Source organism: Colletotrichum aenigma (genome assembly GCF_013390185.1).
Source record: "Colletotrichum aenigma strain Cg56 chromosome Unknown KSG_Cg56_contig05, whole genome shotgun sequence".
In the NCBI taxonomy this organism is placed as follows: Eukaryota; Fungi; Ascomycota; class Sordariomycetes; order Glomerellales; family Glomerellaceae; genus Colletotrichum; species Colletotrichum aenigma.
Genome location: NW_023500911.1, coordinates 2904989 through 2927054, shown reverse-complemented (window position 1 = coordinate 2927054; position 22066 = coordinate 2904989). Strand labels below are relative to the sequence as shown.

At 54.3% G+C, this 22066-nt stretch overlaps 5 protein-coding genes across 5 annotated transcripts; 3 read left to right on the top strand and 2 right to left on the bottom strand.

Moving 5' to 3' along the window:
* Positions 1-754: 754 nt before the first annotated feature.
* CGCA056_v008457 (Transmembrane protein 184-like protein) lies at positions 755-2776 on the top strand (the record flags this gene model as incomplete). The annotated part of the gene is made up of 6 exons (XM_037323704.1): positions 755-843; positions 906-923; positions 977-1030; positions 1087-1174; positions 1222-2256; positions 2306-2776. The coding sequence occupies 6 exons, from the start codon at positions 755-757 to the stop codon at positions 2774-2776; spliced, it is 1755 nt and encodes a 584-aa protein (XP_037178252.1).
* A 349-nt stretch (positions 2777-3125) lies between these two features.
* On the bottom strand, positions 3126-5666 carry CGCA056_v008456 (putative secreted glycosidase; the record flags this gene model as incomplete). Its single annotated transcript, XM_037323703.1, has 4 exons — positions 3126-4433; positions 4488-4964; positions 5020-5529; positions 5586-5666. The coding sequence occupies 4 exons, from the start codon at positions 5664-5666 to the stop codon at positions 3126-3128; spliced, it is 2376 nt and encodes a 791-aa protein (XP_037178250.1).
* Positions 5667-7796: 2130 nt separating this feature from the next.
* On the top strand, positions 7797-10343 carry CGCA056_v008455 (uncharacterized protein; the record flags this gene model as incomplete). The annotated part of the gene is made up of 3 exons (XM_037323702.1): positions 7797-8313; positions 8488-10035; positions 10102-10343. The coding sequence occupies 3 exons, from the start codon at positions 7797-7799 to the stop codon at positions 10341-10343; spliced, it is 2307 nt and encodes a 768-aa protein (XP_037178248.1).
* Positions 10344-11367: 1024 nt separating this feature from the next.
* Positions 11368-14669, bottom strand: SEC5 (Exocyst complex component SEC5; the record flags this gene model as incomplete). Its single annotated transcript, XM_037323701.1, has 3 exons — positions 11368-12087; positions 12138-14227; positions 14339-14669. The coding sequence occupies 3 exons, from the start codon at positions 14667-14669 to the stop codon at positions 11368-11370; spliced, it is 3141 nt and encodes a 1046-aa protein (XP_037178247.1).
* Positions 14670-18354: 3685 nt separating this feature from the next.
* On the top strand, positions 18355-18614 carry CGCA056_v008453 (uncharacterized protein; the record flags this gene model as incomplete). Its single annotated transcript, XM_037323700.1, has 2 exons — positions 18355-18476; positions 18530-18614. 2 exons carry the CDS (start codon positions 18355-18357, stop codon positions 18612-18614), a joined length of 207 nt encoding a protein of 68 aa, XP_037178246.1.
* Positions 18615-22066: the final 3452 nt, after the last annotated feature.

Sequence of the window (22066 nt, the reverse complement as noted above, 5' to 3'; positions counted from 1 at the left end):
TGAGGTAAGTAAGTACCTAAGGTAGGCGGGAGTGGCCCCGAGGCAGGGACCCGGTATGCCGTACGTTGCCCTGCTGGAGCTTGCCGTTTGCAGTGGATCATCGTACATAATCAGCTTCTGGAGGCGTGGGAGGTGGAAGACTCAATGTCCCCGTCCCCCACATGTCACGGCCTGGTCTCTGACCCCAAGCATGCGGTGAAACCATCTACCCCAGCAGCCCAAGGGAGCTGCCTGCCGCCTGTCTGCTAACGATTAATAGGAAGCTCTAATTAAGGTATGTAGTTGGTGCTGGCGGAGGGTCTGGCCCGCCTGACGTACAGCCGGTACGTACCTACCTCCAGTTGTTCCAGGCTGCAGCGACCTGTGCCTGTGCTCCTTCACGTCTGGCAGGTTACACTTGCGCAACACTTTACGAGTGCAATAGCAGCTGAGGGCAGCACGGTCTATCGTCATCGCTGTCGCTGTCGCTGTCGCCGTCGCCGTCGCGTCTGAAGGTCGCAGCTCCCCTCTTCAAGTCTCGCCCACTTTGCCCTTGTCCCTTGCTGTATCCGCATACCTTACTCTTTGCTGGCGATAGATCAATTTGTGGCTGCGAAAACCACCTGCTATCGGCCGCCACCGCACGATACTGCCCGTTTCGCGCGTCTCCCAGTTCTTCTTCGACCTGAGCTTCCTCGATGGCTTCTAGCTAGGCGCACGACCACCATCACCACAACCCACCGCACTTGACGCATCTCTCCGCGCCGCAGACAATATGGCGGGCGGCACGGGCGAGAAGCTGACCACGGCGACTATCATCGTCTCCGGCGTCGCGGCCTTGATAGCGACACTTTTGTCTGGCGTGTGAGCATAGCCCTTGGTCTTTCTCAGGACGATCAGAGCTGAGGCTAACATACGCTCCATAGTTCCATCTTCCTGCAGTCGTAGGCCGTCCCGCGATCCACTTCACGATGCCCAGCGATTAATATGGATATAGCAAAAACTATCGCAAGCCTCTGCTCCAGCGCTATGTCATTCGGATACTGCTCATGTACGTTGGCTTGATGTCGTAGCAGAAGCGTCCGCGTCGTTGACTGGCTGTTTTAGGGTCCCCATCTACTCCATCGCCTCATGGACGAGCATGGTTTCCATTACGGCTGCCTCGTTTCTTGACCCTATCCGTGATATATACGAGGTACACCTTATTCCAAAGCTACAGCCTTTCCTATCTGACATTCCCAGGCTTTCACCATCTACACCTTCTTCCAACTCCTTATCAACTACCTCAGTGGGGAACGCGCTTTGATCATCATGACCCATGGCCGGGAGCCCGTTCACCACCTTTGGCCCATGAATCATGTCCTCGCCCGAGTCGATATATCAGACCCTCATACCTTCCTCGCCATCAAGCGCGGCATCCTTCAATATGCATGGCTCAAACCTGTTCTCGCTCTAGCAACCGTCATTATGAAGGCAACCGGAACCTACCAAGAAGGATACATTGGGGCGGAGTCGGGCTACTTCTGGACCAGCCTGATCTACAACATCAGTGTGACCCTCAGTCTGTACTGCCTTGGTCTGTTCTGGGTGTGTATGCACAACGACCTGGTTCCTTTTCGCCCTGTGCCCAAGTTTCTGTGTATTAAACTCATTATCTTTGCATCCTACTGGCAGGGATTTCTGCTCTCGATTCTCGTTTGGCTGGGTGCCATCCCGGATAATGTCGAAGGCTACACCCCCAGCAACCTGGCTGCGGCCATACAGGATGCTCTGATTTGCATAGAGATGCCTGCGTTCGCCATCGCCCACTGGTATGCCTTCTCCTGGCACGACTTCGCTGACAACAGCATCCTGTCTGCCAGGATGCCTGTCAAGTTCGCCTTCCGTGACGCTTTTGGCGTCAGAGATCTGATCGAGGATACCAAGGAGACCCTCAAAGGCGACAAGTACGGATACCGTGCTTTCGACTCAGGAGATAAGATCATGGCCCACGAAGAGTCACGCGCTAGGCTTGGCAGGCTTAAGGAGGGCATGCGGTACTCTAGGGGCGGAAAGGGAAAGTACTGGATACCGACACCCGGCCAGGTTGACCGTCAAGTCAATCGTGATATGAACGAGCGGGATCCATTGCTCGTGGGAACTGCGGGCGGCCCGAGCGAAGAGTACAACTATGCCAACGGCACTTTCAACGAAGGCCTGGCCAATGATCCCCAGATTGACCCCGATGAAGAGCAACTCTATACCAAGGCACGCGAGCTAGAGTTTGGTGATTGGAATGTAAGATAGACCCCAAAGCGACGTTCATGCGATTACTAAGCTCATCTAGTATCCCGTAATCACGGCGAGTGAGCCGTTGAGCAAGCGGTATATGTCTTCTCAGGGCAGCTTGGGCTTTGCGTCCTCATCTCGTTCCACCACTGAACATCTCCGCCGGTCTCCTCGGCTTGACCAACCGATAGTAGTTGCCAGCAAGAAGAAGAAGAAACACAAACAGAAGCAAGAGCCTCTTGAGAGATCAGGCTCAACACCATCCCCGATTCATTCAGGGTCCGGGCCGTCAACCAAGCAGCAAAGTCCGGCTCCTGACTCTGCAAGAGCACCTGCCCCGCCCGTTCAACCTGATACATCCGCTGTTGCTCAACAAGACGCAGACAAAGACTTAGAGTCACCTCATCTACAAGAAGCCATGGCCTCACCTTGGGCGGAGAGCGAACAAGAAAACGACTTCAACAACAACTTTCGTGTGGGAGATGCAGACGATTTCAAGAACGTGTGGGGCGGAGGAGAATCCCGTTGATCAAGAGTAGAATACAACGTTGCTTTTCATAGGTACATTATGAGTTCGATACCCTCACTCCGCATTCTATGTTTAAAGGCAATATTGGCATAGCGAAGGAGTTTGTGTGTGAAAATACGAGTCGTTTTTGCTATCCAGCACTTACCACGAGTCCTTTGTGTAGGAGAATACTCAAATGTGTGATTGTGCGTGAAGAATGTCGACGGTAGCTGTGTGATTTTGAGAATTCAACACAGGAGACACTCATAGATTGGCAAGAGATTTAGTGAGCAGAGCGGAAGATACACATTCTCGTTCCGCTCTAGCCAAAAAGCTAGCTCCACCAGTATCGGCCACAAGACGCAGCAAACTACCATCCAATGGCATCTTCACCGCGACGCCACCAACGCCTTCGCCGCTGCTGTGTCAACCTCGAACTGGAGCTCGGCGAGTCCACACTAGCCGGACTCGGGGGCAGCTCTCCCGTCGCCCACTCCTTGGGCTGTGTCCCCAGCTCGAATTCAAGCGAGCCTCCTTCAGCGAAGAGATCGTTCCATGTCACCCAAGACTTGTCCCATTCCTCACCGTTGACGCGCAATGATTGCACGTAGAACGACTCCTCGGACCCGCCCGTCGACGTGATGTTGAGCTCACGGCCGCCGCCGAGCAACATAGTCAGGTCTGAGAACCAGGGAGAGCCAACGAGGAACGTCGTCTGTCCTGTCAAGGGATACAGGCCGATCATATTCCAAAGCAGCCACGACTCCATAGCTCCAGCATCGGAGTTTCCGGGCAAGCCGTTGGGGGCGGGCTTGTAGTAGGATTTGGCGACGAAACGCGAACGTTCAACACTGAGGTGCTGCTTATTAACAAAGTTGAATAGGTACGGCGTGCCAAAGCTAGGCTCGTTGCCTGGGTTGAAAATTGTGTTGCCGAATTGGCCGTTGCCCTTGTACTGTCCCGGTTCGAAGGTTTTTTCGAGCCTGTCAGAGTAGTTTTGCGCTCCGCCGACAAGCTCGATCATGTGTGCGGCATCATGGTGCGCGTTAAACGAGTACTCCCAGGGCGTAGCTTGATAGTATGCCTCCGCCCAGTAGCAACCACCGCAGTCAAGGGGGTCCTGTGACGGAAAGCTCCCGTCCGAGTTGCGGGGGCCCATGAAGCCCTTGAAGCCAAGAGCCTCCATGTTCTCGTTCCAATGGTTACGCCAGTAGCGAGAGCGCTTGAGGTACTTGTCTGCAGTATCCGTCAGACCGAGGCCCTTGGACACCTGGTAGATGGCAAAGTCGTTTGTTGAGTACTCCACGGCGCGAGTAACAGCGCGAGCAAACGTCGGGGTAATGTACCCATACTCTAGCCAGTCCGGGAGTGCGCCGCGGCCTTCCTTGGTCGAGCTGGAGCGGTCACGAGGATCGTTGTTGTTCGGTGGGGTGATTTCTCCGTTCTTGAGCATGGCAGACAAACCGTCATTCCAGTCGACCTTGCCGCGGACGCCCTTTACGTACGCGTCGGCGAGGACGTTGTCGCTGTTGGAGCCACCTTGTACGGCACCGTTGAAGAAAGAGGAGCGGGCGTCGGAGACGTAGCCCTCATGGCGCCAGATGTCAATCATGGAACGGATGAATTCTTCATAAGCCTCGGGTTGGAGGACATGAAGGAGCGAAGTGGTGCAACGGAACTATGTGGCCTATTAGCTACGTGCTAAGTCAGAATCTCCGCGCGCGAGACTTACAGTATCCCAGAACGTAAAGATGTCATCATAGTACGGCTCCTCGGAGTTCCAAAGGGGGTTCTCGCCTGTCTTGTTGGTCGGAAGCAGGTTCATGAAGTACAGGGCCGTGTACAGCTGGGTGAGCTTTGTCGTGTTCGTGTCGGATGTCCTGACTTTGGAGAGCACCTCCGTGTTCCACGCATCCCGAGTGTCTTGCCTCACAGAAGCCAGACTCTTGTCTGCGGGTATCTCCGTATTTACATTGCTGCAAGCTTGGGACTCGGAGATGAATGAGACTCCGACCCTCGACTTAACGGCAGTGTCTTCGAAAGTGAAGATGGCTCCCAGCCGCTGGGTCTCGGATTCATAAGTCGTCTCTACGCCGTACTCCGAAAGCTCAGTCGATGTGAGGTCCTTACCGAGAAATGTTTTCCAAGTCGGCGTGCTATCAAAGTAGCCGCAGAAGAATACTTGCCATTTCGCCGCGCGGTTCCAGCCCTTTTGGGGGTCAGTCGAGGTTCCTGGGTTAAGTGGCATGGTCGGCATAGCTTACGTTGTCATAGTATCCGTAACCTTCGTAGTGAAAGTCATCGCCTTCCTTGATCTCAATTTTCCCCCCCAAATAATCTTGCCCCAGACCCTGTCCCCTGTACGATGGCAGGACATGGGATACGTCTACGATTACGTTGGAAGAGCCTTTGTCTTTAGGGAAACTATACTGATAGAGGCCGGCTTTTTTTGTCGCCCCGAGTTCGACGGTGACTCCAGAGCTGAGAAACGATTTGTAGTGGCCAACCTCAGTCTCGTCGGGCTGCGCCCGGGTGTCGGTGTTTTGGCTCAACGGGTTCTCGATGTCGCCTACAACAGGCATTTGGTTGACGACGCCATACTTTGGGGCACCTCCAGTACCGGACTCGTGCAGCATAGAGAAGCCTATGAAGTGGCCATCAGGAAGGTATCCAGAGTAGGCATCGACCCCGTTCTCAAGGTCGGGCCCTAGCTTGACCATGCCCAGGGGCCTCGAAACCCCGGGGAACGTGTTGCCTCCACCCACGGAGCCAGTCTGGGGATATGTCAGTTGACCGAGCCTACACTAGCTCCAGGGCTCAGGCAACTTACATCTGTCAAAACATAGCCGGCTAGGTCGGCAGACTGTGCTGCCACCGTCGACGCCAAGTGCAGAAGAATACCGCGCCGCATTTCCCGTCACAATCGCAAGGTCTGATAACTTCAAACTATTGCGGGAAAAAACAAAAGCAAAGGCTCGTGCCAATCGAAGTCTTGCAACAAACCTTCGCCCACCTTGATGTATAAGTATATTTCCAAAGCACAATTGCCCGTAGCACTGGCACCTGGATTGCCCACCCTGGGCGAGTCTCCGAGTGACGGGTCCCAAGTAGGAAGGCGGGGAAGACGCGACTCTGCTGGAGATCTGATAAAGCAACGAACGACCCAGATCTCAAGAACAAGCACGAAACGACGTTGCAGGAGCTCCCACGAGGTAAAGACGACGTCGTATTCTAGGCTGTAGGGACCGTGGTGTGGGTAACGAGGGACAGGCAACGTGCCGCAACCAAAGACTGTGACTGGACGAGACGCTTTTCAGGATGGCATGACAAGACCCGGGGGAGGGGGATGATAAATATATAGAAGATGGCTACGGAGGTGAGGCAGAAAGCGGTGTTTAAGACAGCCGCTGGATGGCAGGCTGCAGATGACGGTGCGGTGCTCAGAGCGTGAGTGCCGCGAGCCGCGCAAAGTCTTGGTGTTGACGGATTCGTAATGGGGGCTGTTGGGCTCATTTCGCGGCATTACTTATCCAGCTAACCCTTCGCTTGTTGGCCGTCCCGTCTCTGATCTGACCCCTCCGGGAACGGTACTTGGCCAAGTTTACCTAAGCGCCCAACGAGACTAGAAAGATATCCCAGGTGCGCGAAATGTAACCTTTCGACATATTGCCCCGTCGGATAAGCGCTGTGAGGGAGGGGAAAATTCGGGTCTCGTCGGGGTTGCCTGTCTGTTTGGCCAGCGCATCGTGGAAATGGGGGCATACAGAGGCTTGATGCGCCGCCCTGAAGGTGTCAAATATTAACGTTTCGATGTGCAGCCCAGCCAACCAACGAGCCAACGCCCGGGCCGAACGGGTTGGCATGTTCCAGGTCTTTGAGCAATCTGGGGGCTAGATGCCGAGACCCGGATTCTTTTGGGGAATCTATGGATCGGAGGGAATCAAGGTTACTGACGGCATCCCCCCTATTCCGTTACCGTTAGCGTCAATCAGATGTTCTCGAGGACACGGCCGGAGACAATGAAGCCACTCGGCCCTCGCATGTGGCCTGCATTCGGCCCCGTGCCGGACAGGTTCCACTAAGTCACGACAACGCCGAGACTTGCACGTTTCTTGAGAGTCCCCAGGTAGCTCAGGTACTCAGAGTGGTTTGAAGTGCCCCCCAACTTAAGGACACGAGCCAGTGCCACCCGACCGCGGAGGGGAACTTTGCGAGCCTACGGGTCAAATGCGCCAATGCACGCGTGGAAGACTTCTCAAGACCCCTCTGTACGCCGTACAACGCCATAGAAATCCAGTAGCAACCGACCAGCAGCCTGCATGGCAACCTACAGCTGCATGGCATATGACAACATCTGTACAACGGGAATCGAAGGGACGCGCACGTAGAGCCAGAATTTCTACCCTTTCGCTCTTGAAAGAGAGGAATAAGAGCAAGAATGATGCGTTTGGAGACCTCGAACGCCTACGAGGCGTGAGTGGGTGGTCACGTATTGTATGGCAACGGCAACCGCAACGCATATGTGCTGCTAACGATGTTGGCCGAGACGAGCACATCTGGTGCCAGCTGGGTGAAACCTTTCTGAGCTGCCACTCACGTGATTAAACGTCCCCACCATCATTAATCCGACAGGTGGACGACGGGGTGTTCCGGATTATCTTCATCCAAATTTGGCACAGAGCGGTGTAAAATTTTGGCAGAATTTGTGAATTGCATCGCTCTCTCCAGGTCAAGCAAAGACAGATCGATCGTTGTCACGCGCTGGAATAATCCAGGCAAGGCAATTTTTTGCCTTCAATATCTCCAGACTGCTACGCCGACATTGGCACCCATTCTCTATATATCAGAGCGCTGATCCGCTGGCAATTCGCCCATATCGGCACAGAGGGCAGAATTTCAAAGGCGGTCACCGCGACTCTACAGCGAGCCCGTCTCTCAACCACTCGGTCTCCGGCGGTCAACAGTGCATGCTCTGTCCCGTAAACCAGCACCTCTGAATCCTCGGCCTGTGAACTCGGCTGGGGGCGTTCAGACAGTCATCATGGGCAGAAAACCAAACCCCGTCATTGGGGAGTATTTCACGAGGGGCCCCAAGTTGGCCGACTCAAGTAACCGATATCCCCATACCTGCAAGTTATGCGGTGAGAACTTCCCCAAAGGCCGCGGCGAAGTTTTGCACAAACACATTACCGAAAAATGCCCCGCCATAACACCAGAGGAACGTATCAATGCCGCACTCGGATTTGCTGGTCTTCACTCAGGCGCGTCCGCCCCGCGGTCCATGAATCTTACTGTCAACCAGCTTGATGCTGCAGCCGCAGCAGAAGTCGCGACTGAGGCCCCAGAGAACTGGTCCGCGTTGCGTACCCTCGCAGAAGCTTCGCGTCAGGTTGGCGAAAACGAGATGGGTGTTCCTCAAGCTCCAGGACGAGAAGTCGCAGATCCGACCGCTCGTCAAATGGGCATGGGCATGGGCATGGGCTTTGAGGTCCAGGAACAGTTCACCTTGGAGAACCCACCGGTGAGCTATGAGAACAGGCCTGCTCGTGAGAGAAAGGGTGAGTTTTGCTTCTTCTTTTTTTTCCCCACCTCCTTCACTCCACCCCTTACACCCTTCGAGAACTCTTGTTATCCTCTTTCCACGATCCTCGTGGCCAAAAAAGAAAAACCCAAAAAAGTCTCCTCACCGTGAGTCGAGATTAGTGCAAGTGGTCAATGCTGACTATGTGCAGAGTCGGCCTCCCAGGAAAGCGCCAACCCTCTGAGTTTCCTCACCACTGAAGAGAAGATGGAGCACCTTCAAGCAGCGACGCAGCAACCCGCCGCCAATCCTCTAGACACGTCGGATCTTTCTGTTGCTGCCGCTGCAACCGCCCGTCTCACTCACACCCTAATGGACCCTCAGCTCACTGCCGAGCATCACGAGGCCCAGATCGTCAGCCCCATCATGTCGCCAGCGGAAGTCACCAACACGATTCCCGACCTCAACAACGCTACTACTCCTCAACAGCCCTGGGGGGAGATGACTTACATGACTACCAATCACAACCCCACTATCGCGACTCATGTCGCTACCATTGCACCTCCTAACAGAGGCGGCACCAGAATGCCCATTGGCAATGGGACTTCGAGTGAGCACAAAAGAAAGGCGTATACCCCGGTCCGACGGAAGGAAGTTCAGGCTGCCCGAAAGAAAGGTGCTTGTATTCGATGCCGCATCCTGAGAAAGACCTGCGGCACCCATGACCCCTGCGACCAATGCCGCAAGATCCAAGGCCCCCGTCACTGGACGTATCCTTGTGTTCGAACTCGTCTCAATCAAGAGTTGACCCTCTACTCAGCTGCTTTGATTGTTGTTCTTGCGCAAACTAGAGTTAAGCAGGCCAGGCAGTCCTACCAACTGCTCTCAAACGGCACCTCTCTCGTTGTTTCCTTGTGGGAAGACAGTCCTAGTCTCAGTCTTGCTGCTCTGGTCACGCCTCGTCAGCCCCAGCCCGAAACAGTCCCTGAAGGAGCAGAGCAGCAAAACGGAGATGGCCAGCCTCCGGAACAACCTCATACGCTGTTTCAAGTCGTCATGATCGATCAAGACAAGGAAGACCTTCCAGCTCGAATGGAAGAGTTCTTGAAGCTCATTCTGCCCACCCTTATACAGCGTGAGCCTTCCCACTTTATGCAAGTGGTCCTGGACTCTGCGCAGAAATTCCCAGGGGACAAGGCTACCGGCAAAATCTTGAAACTTGCCATTGACCTATGGGGTCTTATTGAGATTCTTGACCGTGAGCGCGGCTGGTACATCTCTGAAGAACATCAAGGTGTTGTCGTTCCCCGCGGCCCTGAGGACTTTGCAGGCAGCGACGATCAGGATATCTACAACCTGATAACATTCCAATTGTCCGCAGCGACCGAGCGCAGAGCGAACAACGTCTCCAACAAACTGATTAGTGAGCTTCAGCGGTGTCTTGAAAACGGCAAGGCCAGGATCCACTTTGACGTGTACCTTTCGATCCTCATCCTCCTGCACTGTCTCGAGAAAACCACCTGGACCTTCAAGGTTTGGGAGATGGACGACTTCCGCCAGCGTTGGCCTCTGGACCGTCCACCCTCATGCTATGTCAACCAAGGCCACGAGATTGCAGACCTGTTGAAGATGCTGCTGACCCTCCGGAAGGCCCATCCGAAGACATTCCGGGCACTCGACGGACGCTTGACCGTACTCGACATTGGCGATCCCGACCATGCTCCAGTGGTGGAGTTCTTTAATGCGCTGAACCTTGACTGTAAGACAACTTTTGTTCCATTGCCTCTCTGCTGTATCACATAACTAACCCTCTGGCCTCTGACAGACGACGACGTCGTTCGCAAGTTGGAAACCTGCGCCTTCAGTCCAGAGACATCCCGCTCTCTGGAACTACACTTTTGCAGTCACGTTCTGCTTCCGCCGAAGGAAGGAGAGAGCGCAGCCGGTCACCACATGGGTGCGCCCACTAGCTCCGGCCATACAACACCTCCACCGCCTCCAAGCTCGGCTCCTTCAGCTGTCGGCTCCCCGACGGTCACTGACACCATTCCGACGGTGCTCGCCTAGTACGGCGAACACGGCTTTTTATCTCTGGAGACGAACCCGACAGTCCCAGAAAGAAGGCGACAAGAGAGCGAGTCGATGTGTGACTCCTATGACGAATGAATAGATGAGAACGAAGAAAAGCGAACCGGCAATGAAACCTACCCTAAGGGAAAAAAGAGGGGGGGAAAAAAGAAGAAAAAAAACCACGAGGTATGATGCCATCAATGACAAGAAGAGACATAACGATGTATGACCTATCCTTCACTTCGATACTCATGTACGCATGAACCAAAATAGGGAATCAGACAGGGAAGAAAATCGGGGGCTAAGAAAAGAGGGAGAAGAAAAGAAAAAAAGGCTGGAGAAGGCACCACAGAACTTTGGCACGAGAAGCGCAAAAGGACTGGAGTTTATGATGTTGGGCCCTCTTGGGAATGGAAAAGCTCTTCTTGGCCTTTCGAGGTATACGTATATATCGGAAATCATCAGAGAACACCAAACACGGAATTCATAGACGGACCTCTGTTTATAGATGGCTTGCAAAAATCCGTTCGGTCGGTCTCCCATGGGGACACACACACACTTTCAAGGAGGATTTGCCCGTAGATACCCCTCAAAACCCCTGCCGCAAAAATATCGACACCTTCATGACAAAGCACTTCCAAGTCACTTGATAAAAGCTCTCACGTGCAACTCTGTTAATGCAAAACATTGGGCTATACGACATTGGACATTCAACATTGGCGCATACATCCTGCGCCTTTGCAAACGTGAAAACCTTCCTCTTTCTCGGGCATTATGCTTCGCACGGAGCCTTCAAATCTTCGCCTGCGTTACTCAAGAGACATATGCTCCTTTTCTCCTACGATGCTGTCGTGAGCTGCGCCCTAGATTGCTTGGTTAGAGCTCATCCGTCGTCAACATCAAGCGTGACGATACGGCTGGCAACAAGCAAGTGGTCCATGAACAAGGACAGAGCTTCTGGGAGATGCGACAGAACGACTCAGTAATATATAGGTCTCCAGCTGCATTCCGGAGGAGGCCTCTAGCCCTTCGTAATACTAGCGGCAGAATCTCCCGTTCCAGTGCGCTGAGGACCCATGCCAGGACGCTTCGGCTTGCGGAAGCACGCAAATTCGTTCTTGCTCGCCTCCCGCAGTCGCTTGAGCACGCTGCGCATCTCTGGAAGTTCACTTTGCAGCCGAGCGCGCGCGTCATTGTCGGTGCGTCCGTCAAGTTCCGAATAGATTTCACTTTGGAGCTGGGAGGCGCGGTCTGTTGTGTACTGACTTAGGGTCTGGGCCACAAACTCGACGTCGAGGGTAGCCTGCATTAGAGCCTCGAGCGTATACCGTTGCCGAGTGCGGAATGCCTCGAGGAGCTCACGACTGGTTTGCTCGAGCAGGTAGGACAACACTTGCGAGGTGAGAGTCGGGGCTGTTGTAGAGACCTGAGTGTGAACAAGAACAAGACTGAGGAGAGCCTCGTAGACGTAGGGATTCGCCTCTCGTGGCTTCTGTCCCGTCTCGGGAACCCAATCAGGTGCTGCAACACCGGCTCGTACAATGTTCCTGAGCGATTCTATCGATGGTCTAGTGTATGATTGGAAGAGTCTTGCATCGATCTGGCCCAAGACGTCCTTGATCGTCTTGGACTCGTCGCTAAGCTTCACCGAGAAGGCGTTCTCGAACTGCGAGTTAAGATTCGGAACAACCTTGGCTCGAAGTGCTTGCAGGTTGCTGAGGGTGAGGAGCATACGGACATTCTACATAAAATTAGCATGGTCCATCGTGGATGTGCATGTGAGCGGCTCACCCTGTCTCCCGCATCGAGAGTCGCCCTTCCGCCTGTAGGGGCGGGTGGGGCGGTGGTGGCGATAGTGCCGTCAATATCAGTCGTCCAATCGTCATCAGCCTTCTTGACAGATCTCTCGGCGTTTTCCACCATACCGCTCAGCGCCTTATAGAGCGTTGTAACGTATTGGCTTCTCACCATCTGCAAGAGCTTACTAGGCGGTGGGAGGACGATATCCCCCGCACCAGGCTTGGACATGGCTTCAGATATGTAAAGAATTTTCTGCATGCCTGCCAGCAATGCGCCCTCGAAAGCTGCAAAGCTGGAGGGCATCCGAGTGAGGTCACCCAGCTCTGGTGATCGGTACCAGTCCTCGACGTACTTGATGTTCTCGGCGTCTTTATTCCAAGCAGCGCATAGCGCGGTGACACATCTTTCTCGGGAGACGTTCACCAGCGACTTCAGCCTGTCCAAGACGCTGGCATCTGATCCATTCACAACGGGGCCGATGCTCGCCAAGTCGGACGCTCCAGATCCAACAAGAGCAAGCATCTTGGAGAGATAATGGACACCGCTAACAGAGTTCGACCACGGAGGCCAAAAGGCCAGCTTTTCCCAGGTTTCGCCGCGCTTGGGCGACGGAGGGGGAATGTTATTAGGATCGAGGTTAAGCCGGGGATCCCGCATGCCAGTTGGCGTTCCGGCAGAAGCGGACGGGGGGCTCTTAGGTGACATGGGTAGGGGCGAGAATAGAAGCGAGATATCCTCTGGTGGCGGGCCAGCGAAAAAGGAAAAGACGGTTTCCCGAATCATGTCGATAAGTTCCAGTGTGCCTTTCTGCAGGTCTTCAGCTCCTTGCTCCGTCAACTGGTGATGTTCTTGTGACTCTCCGTTGTAGCCTATCGGCATGGTCCGCTGAATCTTGCCATCCAAGAAACCCTGTACAGTCTGCCAGAAATCCACGACCTCTCCCAGGATTCCTTGCGAGGAGAGAACATTGGACAGGTACGCCAGCATCTTCTCCCACAATTCAATAACGTCAGCTGAGTCGGCCGAGGCGATCTTGTTTTCGACGGCCACGCGACCCAGTGAATGGAGGTGTGATGCGACCGCATGGGGACCCGGCTTCTCGGCGTTTGCCAGCCGGCGACGCAGCACTTCGACTTCAACCTTGGAACGATCCGACGTCGATTGAATTTTGCTCTTGAGATAGTCATATCGGCTCAGTAACCAAACCCAGATCGGATTGTCGTCCACGCCCAACTCCAAGAGAAGACTTATCAACTCCATGTGCTGGTCCTGCTGGCCCAAATTGTCGGCCTTCGAAACGTTGTGTAGAGTGACAAGCTTTCGCCAGACATCCCGCTTGAACGATTGAATCTGCTCATCAACATCGTGCCACATGCGGGCAGCCAGTACGATCTGATAGAGCTGTGTGTCTGTTGAATTGGTTGCCGATACGTTTGCTGCTAGGTAGCGCGCATCGTCCGAGAACTTGCGCGCTTTGTTGTATTCTTCAACGAGACTCTCGTAGTCTCGGCGCTTGATGCTGTCCGCGATGGCGGAGCTCAATTCCACGTACTCCTTGAACTGCTCCAGGTTGGCCGAGACGATCTTGAGATTCTCTTCCTTTTCGCGACCTCCAAGAGCAGGGCCCCAAACATCCTCGGCCTTGGCGGACACGTCTAGCAGAGGTGCCTTGATTCCTGCAACGCCGTACTCGCTTTCCTTGACGAGAGCGTTCTTTTTCCGGGCGTCTGAAGTGGGAGATGCAAGATTGTTGGCAAGGGCGACGCCGCCATTGCTGCTGCGGAAGCTGCTTCGGCTAGCATGTCGAGAATGGCCTCGAGGGCGGCCGGTCGTTGGCGGCGGTGGCGGCTCCGCGCCGCGGTACTTCATCTCCTTATAGACATTATCTATAGTGGCCTTCGCCTTGACGAAACGCTCAAAGTTGGTTTCCACCAAGACCTTAAGTGATGCAGACTTTTGATCAATTGACTGAGACAGAACGTCCAGGCCGACCAGCAAGCTTTGAGTGTCGGCAGTCGCGTGCATCTGTGACAGAAACAGGGCGGGGGAGAAGGTTGTAGAGGAGAGGAGGAACCTATTGCCTAGGCATGGTGTTAGCATCGGGTCAACAGTCGCTGCATTTCCACCGTCCAGTCGTCTCCGTCTCCGTCTCCGTCTCCGTCTCCGTCTGTTCTACCGAGCTGGATACGTACGTAAACGAGGGTCGTCTTGGATCGGCACTCCGAGCTGGCGGAGAGTCCTGACGACGCTGTCGGTGGTGCCCAAGGGGTCAGGTTCATCTCGCTGGACAATATTGCCAATGCCGCCCTTCTCGGACTGCGAGCCGGGAATCATGCTGTTGCGGTTGCTGACAGCCCGCTCGAGCGCCTGGTATCGCGACTTGCGGCGATTCAGCTTCGCCTTCTTCTCATCCTTCTCCTCGTCGTCGGATCCACCGCTCTGGTTCTTTTCGTCGGGCCATTCGTTCGGGTACGGGTTGGGAAGCTGGTAGAACTCCAGGATGGTTCGCTCGTAGTCTGACATGTTTGGGTATCTTTGTTTGCTGTCGCTATCGTTGTCTGTGGTCGGAAAGCGGCTGGAGGTTCTGTGAGGGAGCGCACAGCTGGCAAGGACGTGGAGCAGCGATTCGTTTCAAATGCGAACGAGAGCCAATTCCATTGGCCAAAGGGCAGCTAGTCACAATGCTTCCCAGAAGGCACTGAAGGCGCCAAAAGCCGCAAGAGGCACCCGTGGACGTCGGTAAGCGCAAGGAAGGACTCGGTCGCAGATGTGGCCAGCTTCACTCGGTGATGTCAAATCCAGGACGGTGGTAGGAGCCGGAGCAGCTACCTAACTTCAGCTCAGCATATTACCTAACCTTACCTAGGCACCTACCTACCGGTACCTAGGTACGCGTTCGCACAAGAGGTGGGGTGGGGTGGTGGAATTCAGTGACCTGAGTGACCACGACCTGTCGGGCCGGGTGTGGGTCTTGCCGGCTCAGAGCACCGCTGGCCAGCTCTATGTACGGGGGTGTAGACCGGTACCTTCTTCTTCCACCGAGCAGCAATTGCGGCGCAACATCCCGACATTGTCATCCACAGACTCCGGGCTATGATTACCGTAGGCTATCTTCTTGAATCAGCCTCGCGACGGGGAATCCAGAGATCCTTGCAGGCTCACGCTGAAGATTGATTAGCGGTGTCCATTCTCTTGGAGGATTTCGATTACCATCAGGGATCGCGACGCTTGGTTGAATTCGACCGCATGCCACCCAAGCGAGCAGACCGGGGGACTTCTCAAGTGACGCTATTGTGGAGATACTCTGGGTACTTGTCGGACAGTGGTCCTCCACGAACAAGGGGACTTCTCTTCGGCTTCGAGAACAAGTGGATGGCTAATGAGGGGAACGAGCGATATAACAGCAGACAGTGGCCTTGGCCAAGTGTGCCAAGCATCGCAGCTATACTTCATCGTCAATGTCGTCTTGCCTTTGTCGGTGACGAAATCTCCTGGCCCGAGAGGGCAGCTGTCTCATCGGCCAATCCCAAGGTCAGCATGCTGCACGAAAGTCCGCGGTGGATGCACCAGACGAGTAACGCGCCCGAGCCTTGAGTTTCATCACTGGATCTTGTGGCTCACTCGTCGTCCTCTCGTCCGTGTCTGTCAAGTTGTCCAGTGTCTTTTGTCCAAGATGCTTGGCCTCACTTTCGACTCTACACCAAGGTATCCAGCCAGCAGGATCTACTATGTAAGGTAGCCAACGGGGTTTTGCGGAGCACCCCGGTCTCCGTGCAGTGGAAAGAGGAGCGCTACGAGAGACCCGGCCCCACGACCTCCGAGTCGTGACATGCGGCCAAGGCTTGGTTTCTTCCAGTCTCATGGGGTGGGCTATGGTCCACTTTGAGATTCGGCCATCCCTCGGACTACGGGAGGGACTTCCCAGACGAGCTGAATCAGGCGATAGCCTTTAACCTTGGGTTGGAGTGAGAATTTCCTCAGCTGTTTGAAGACCAAGCCTAGCCGCTGTGGAAGCATGTCTGCAGACACATCCAAGCACTTGGGAATGAATGCGAGTCATTTAGCCAGAATGTGGTCTTGTCACCTTCCCGCCAGCCAGCCCCGTGAACCGAATCAACCTGAGCTGCTTGACGTGTGTCGGATCCGCCAGGCATCGTCCTGTCTCTTGAATGGGTGCCCCGTGCCAACGTGGATGGGTATGAGAAACACGTTCCATCTTTCCCTTGGCCGGCAATGGTCCTTGACCTGTCTCCCCATGGGGATCGCCAAAGAAGAGGGGAGGGAATGGACAGGCAATTACAGAGGGGCTTACGGACACATAACGCAGCGGTGCACGGGAGCGTCCATGGCGTGTGGTTTTCAGCTCTTCTGCCCACCCGCCGATATTTGGGCGAGTTCTCCTCCAATGAAGTATTTTTGACAATGCTCCTGGGCTGCTTCACCTTGCCAAAAAGTTGATACTGCAGTGCTGAGGATTTGAGCCGATAATGGGATGGGATGGGGCATGGGGAAGGCCAAAGAACAGGCCAGTCCAGGCCAAGACCTGGCTCTTGACTTGTTGGGGATGGTGCATCGGAGCACATGAGTGAAAAGATGGGATGGCACTTTGGTCGATTCAGGCAGGACCAAGCTTTCGCGAAGGCTTGGCGAGATGTGGAATGCTTCTGGAAGCATTTGCTTCCACGCTTTTTTTTTTCATTTTTTTTTTTTCACATTCAGCCCTCTTGGCATTGGGTTTCCTTGCCCTCGGTACTGTGCTGACAACAGCTAACCAGGTCTCGTCTCTGGTTCTCGGTATCACATAATGACCGTGAAAATTCGAGGCCGACCTGGATGGCGGATGCACCTCAGTGTGACTTTGAACCTTGGGTGGGACACCGTCCTCTGATCCTGTCGGCTGTATCAGATGCAAACACGTTGTGGGCGGAGGTTGGTGTGAGACGAGCAGAAATGAAAGCCTTGCTATGATGATCAGAATTCGAGGTTAACCACTCGCGGGAAACTCGGCGGGACTCGCTCGCCTTACGGCATCTACAACCTCGATCTCGTCCACACACACACACACATACATTTGCCAACTGGGATGAAGTCTCCTCCCGTCGCAGTGGAGGACCTGGAGGCACCACTTGGTCCGCAGTTCAAGTCTCACCGCACATGCGGAACCCCACGCTAAGCGCTCCTCCTCATCTCCTCCAATGTTGACCACTAGCCAGTGGCGGAAACAGGAATGCGAATGGGAACCGATGGGACTGGGAATGTCAACGGGAATGGAACAAAGGAAGCGTGACGAGGCAGTAGACAGCGGAGGAACCAGCGCCAAGTGCAAGTCCTACCGATTGCTCAAATAAGGTATAAAAAGGACAGTACCAAGGTACGGATACTTAGTTCACAGTCACTGCATCCCGCGTACCCGTATACATCGGATTCAAGAAAAGAAGCTCCTGCAACCATGTCGGGTTTCCTTGCAGTGCCTGTGATTAGTCGACATCATGGCAGCACCCTCTAATGTCTGAGGTGCACTTGACACTTGACTCTGGCCTCGGCACGGAGACACAGACCTGGACGGTAGACACAGACCCGGCGGTAGGTACGCGATACAAGGAGAACGGGGTGATAGGTAAGATGTACCAGATGGATACCTACATGAGGTGCCTCGCCGTCCTCAGTTGGGGTTTCTGGGTCCATGCTCTGCATCTGCATCTCCAGTCCAGTCCAGTCCAGAATATCGCTCACGTCGGCTTCCCTTGCCTTGTCTGCCGGGCGGCCACTTGACCCTTCTGCAGGGGTGCTCGTACCTACTACCGTACCGTACCTAAGGTAAGGCAAGCTTAGGTGGTGTATTCGTAGGTACCTACATACACTATCCGTAACCGTAACCGTCCTTGTCTCTCGTAGCCCCGTCTCCCAAATCCAAGGTTCGTGGTTCTTTCCGTGTTGGAGCCCTTCGTCGCGCTTGTTCGTCGCAACTCGGCATGTCCAATAGCCCTGGATAAGTCGGCACTCCCTCTCAGTCTACATTCGCTGAGCTATTTTCCTATATATTGAAGCAGACTTCCCTCCCTCATCCCAAACTTTCCATTTCCAGGTCAGCCATCTTCACGCGTCTACCGTTTACATCCTGCCGCTCTCCAGCCCAGTCCAGTCTTTACTCCTCAGGGACCCAGCTCATATTTCATTCTTGCGCAAACAACAACATCAAACCGTCACAATGCCTTCCGCCGACGCTCAGAAGGGTCAGCTCCAGAATGTCTTGGAGAACAAGGGCATCAAGTTCCAGATCAAGTCCGGCACCGCCAAGTATGATTGCCACCTCCTGGACCGCTCTACTCAGTGAGTTTTGCAACCAACGGCCGAGAAGTTCATCGACTGACATGCCACTTCAGTGAACGCATGAAGGCTACCAGAACCAACTCGACAGACACTCAGAGCAGCACGTCGTCTGCTTCCACAGTCAGCAGCTCCCACTAAACCACTTTCCCGAACGGGAAGCTGCGGCAAGGGGATAGGAAGCAAGGAAGCACGGAAGTAGGGCCTGGATGCTGCGATTGGCGGGGTTCAATCCGGTGTTGGCGGAAGCCAAAACCGCTACAAATCACGGCGCAACCACGGCGTTAAAAGCGCGCAGCGCATCCAAACAAACTGAGCAGTGAGGCGACACATTTTCAATCCTCGAAGCCTGGTCGGAGTTGACGGCACGCCAACGTGTCTCCACACACCACTACGACGCTCTCGGGAACTGGCCGTCCATGTTCCCGATGGTGTGCGTGTGCGGTCCTTGTGGACGATGCACTGGCGCAGCCGCCGGTCGGACCGGGATCGGGACATGGACTGTCACTCATCAATTTCATCTGATATCGATTACCTGCACTAGGGGGGCATGAAAGGGTTTCCAAGGAGTTTTTAGAATCATGGCGTTGGTAGAGCAGCGTGCAGCTGATACCTATTTTGTTAGTTCAATTCATTAATCCGTAGGGATTCAAACCAACATGTCCTTTCTCCAAAGCGCTGCAGACCAGAATGCCGACTCCATCAGACCCTATTTTCTCGCCCCGGTCGTTCAACTTCCGGCGCATCCGTGGACGTTTATCTGCCGCTTTACCTGTGAGCGCCAATTACTGCATTCGATTAGATTAAGCACCCTCAGCAACCGGCCCCCGTGAACTTGCCCGATGGGATCCGAAGGGCTGACCGACCTGTGTGGATTCGACCCTCATCAACAGCAAGATGGGTGGTCGTCCCCAAAGCCCCCGATAACCATCGGATTGTGGGTTTCATTTGGACTTGCCGACTTGGTCTCAGGGTCCTGGGGCCTTCGCTATGTTCGTTTGATCCATGGATCTCGCGACCGATCGAATTTCATCTAGCCATACGATGACGACACTAGGCGATGCCGCTGGCCCTAGAATGCGAACCGCGCAACCACGTCCGAGCGTCGACTGCAGTCTGTAGACTCTCTCTCTGGCAAAGTCCCCGAGTAGGCCGGCTTCGGTCCCGAGGGACAATGGACCCCATCTGCAGGCGGAGCGGAGCTCGACAACAGCCAGATCGGTGTCGGTCTCGCGTAACCGCCGACGACCGATGCAATGTGCCGGTCTAGATGTGAGAATCCTAGTACATCTGGATTTTGAACTAACTCCTTGTCCAGGCACAAGTTGCCCTGACTTGTGCCTGGACAAGAGGCCGCACCTATGGAGAAGGAGGTACATGTCACTCAGAGTTGCTGTTATCCAATAATTCATAGCTGACAGGGCAGATGCGAAGAAGCCACCAAAAGAATGATTTTCGTTGAAAATTATGAATGAAGAACTGAATTTAGCGCTGGTCTAACTCATTGCGTGCCACGCTGGAGAGGCTTTCACGTCATAGACCCGGATGCTCTCAACGAGCGGAGAATTGCCTGATATCCCATCCAAGCCAGCAGGCTGACGTACGATCTTAGAGCCGCGCATGAGCATGCAAATTCAGATGATGTAAGCAGGCAAGAAGGCTGCAAGATCGTCTTTGAATGCAAACACGGACTTGGAGGGGCGTGCGATGTTTTGAGGATACTCAGCTTCGAGGTTTCTTTGTCTCTCGCAACACTAGTCGTCATTGAGGAAATAGCAGACTATTGTGATGTTATGCTCGGCGGAACAGGCTCAGGCTACGAAGCCCAGCATATCTCTCGCCATCGATTTTGCTATTCCTTTGGGGCCAGGACCGCGCCTTTCCAAGCGCCGCTTGATTAGGTAGCAAGAGACCGAAGCAAACGATGGACACCGCAATTCCTCCTCTGACTGGGCCGCGTATGAGAATGTTTAGGGAGCCTGTTTTCGACGTCGATGGGCAACTTGAGGGCTCATTAAAAGTGCAGTTTGGACTTGGGCGAGTAGCCTACCGGAGTTGGTCTTCTGTCCGAAAGACTCGCTGCCATGATTGTTTTGACCTTGTTGCCAGACCACGCCAAGCAAGACAGTGTCAATGCTAATTGACCCTACACACCAGAGATTCCCCTCCACACATGCCGTTGGGTATGTTTTTGAAACCCGACCCCGCTTGCAGTGGCCCATGCTCCTGATACCTAGTCCCTCACGCCTCTTACATTTGGTTCCTCAGTCCATGAAATTATTCGAAATGCCTCCTTAAATGTGTTAAGGGATGGTATCGGCAATGCAAGCGGTAAGCGCAAATGAACCTTGATCAAGCCCCCGTGAACGAATGAAGACCCAGCGAGATCAGTGTTGGGCAAGCCCTCTGAGCTGATGATACCTGGGTGCTCAAGGGGAGGAAACATAAGGTGCGTGCCTGCCGCGTCAAGGTGGCAGGCAAGGCAGTGAGTTGGACTCGTTGCCTCTCTCCCATGTCGCATCCAAAGTCAAAATGCGGTGCCACGTAAGTATTGAACAGGTCTCTCCGCTGCACGCGCATCGCCATTCGAGAGGAAGCAATGCCACTGTAATATTTCACACCGTAAGAAGGGTGCAGGTGCAGTTGAAGGAACGCCCCAATGGAGAAAGCAGACCGCCTGCAACCAATAGAATGGGCAGACTATCTCTGACAGGGCGCCCCCTACGTTGAGGAAGAGGGCGTTGCTCCTGATAAGATAGATAGCCCTGCGGCGGCCCCCGTGACGTTATCCGGTGCGCCTCGCATCAGACTTGGACAGTTTGGTCCGCGCGGTCAAACGCTTGAGGAATCACACGTCGAGCTTCCAGGCCATTATGGGTGCCCCCCGAGGCACCCCAAGGCACCCCTCCGCCACTCCCGGCAGAGACAGAGGAGGGAGGCAGGGAGGGAACTCATGGAAGTTACATACCTTCCTTACCTACCTTGACAGGCTTGGGTGCTAAGGTTTCTCCTGTCGTTGGTAGGCCGGTGTGGTGTCCAGGTCAGTCAGGTACCGCTGCTATTCCTGCATGTCAAACTAAAAAAGTACTGCCTGCCGCACCTTCACCTACCTTACCTTACTTACCTTCTCGCCGCATCCTCTCCCCCCATTCTCGTTCAACCTCTGGTCATTCCCTTCGATTCATTGTTACGGTTTGGCTGTTGATCAGGGGCCGTTCGAAATGCCTGTACCAATTGCTGCCAAAGGTGAGTGACACCGAACACCCAACCCGACCTTCTCCAAGTCCCCCTTGTCGCGGCCTATCGCTTGTGCTGCCTACCCCATCCCAATGCCGCCCGAAGATCTGCTGTTTTCTGCTCTTCAATACGCTACCCCGCGCCAGCGCTGTCGCGAATCACGTTGCTTGCCTGAGGTGGTCAGGCCTGTGGCATTGTGGCAAATGCTCTTCAGGACTACGCAATCCCATCTTGACCGTCTGGTGGCCATTTCACCTCTGGAAATCAGACCTTGAAACCTCGTCCTCGGGGTCAGGTTTCTCATTTCTCCATTTACAGACTGTATCCTTCTTCCCTTACACACCGTCCCTCCTCGT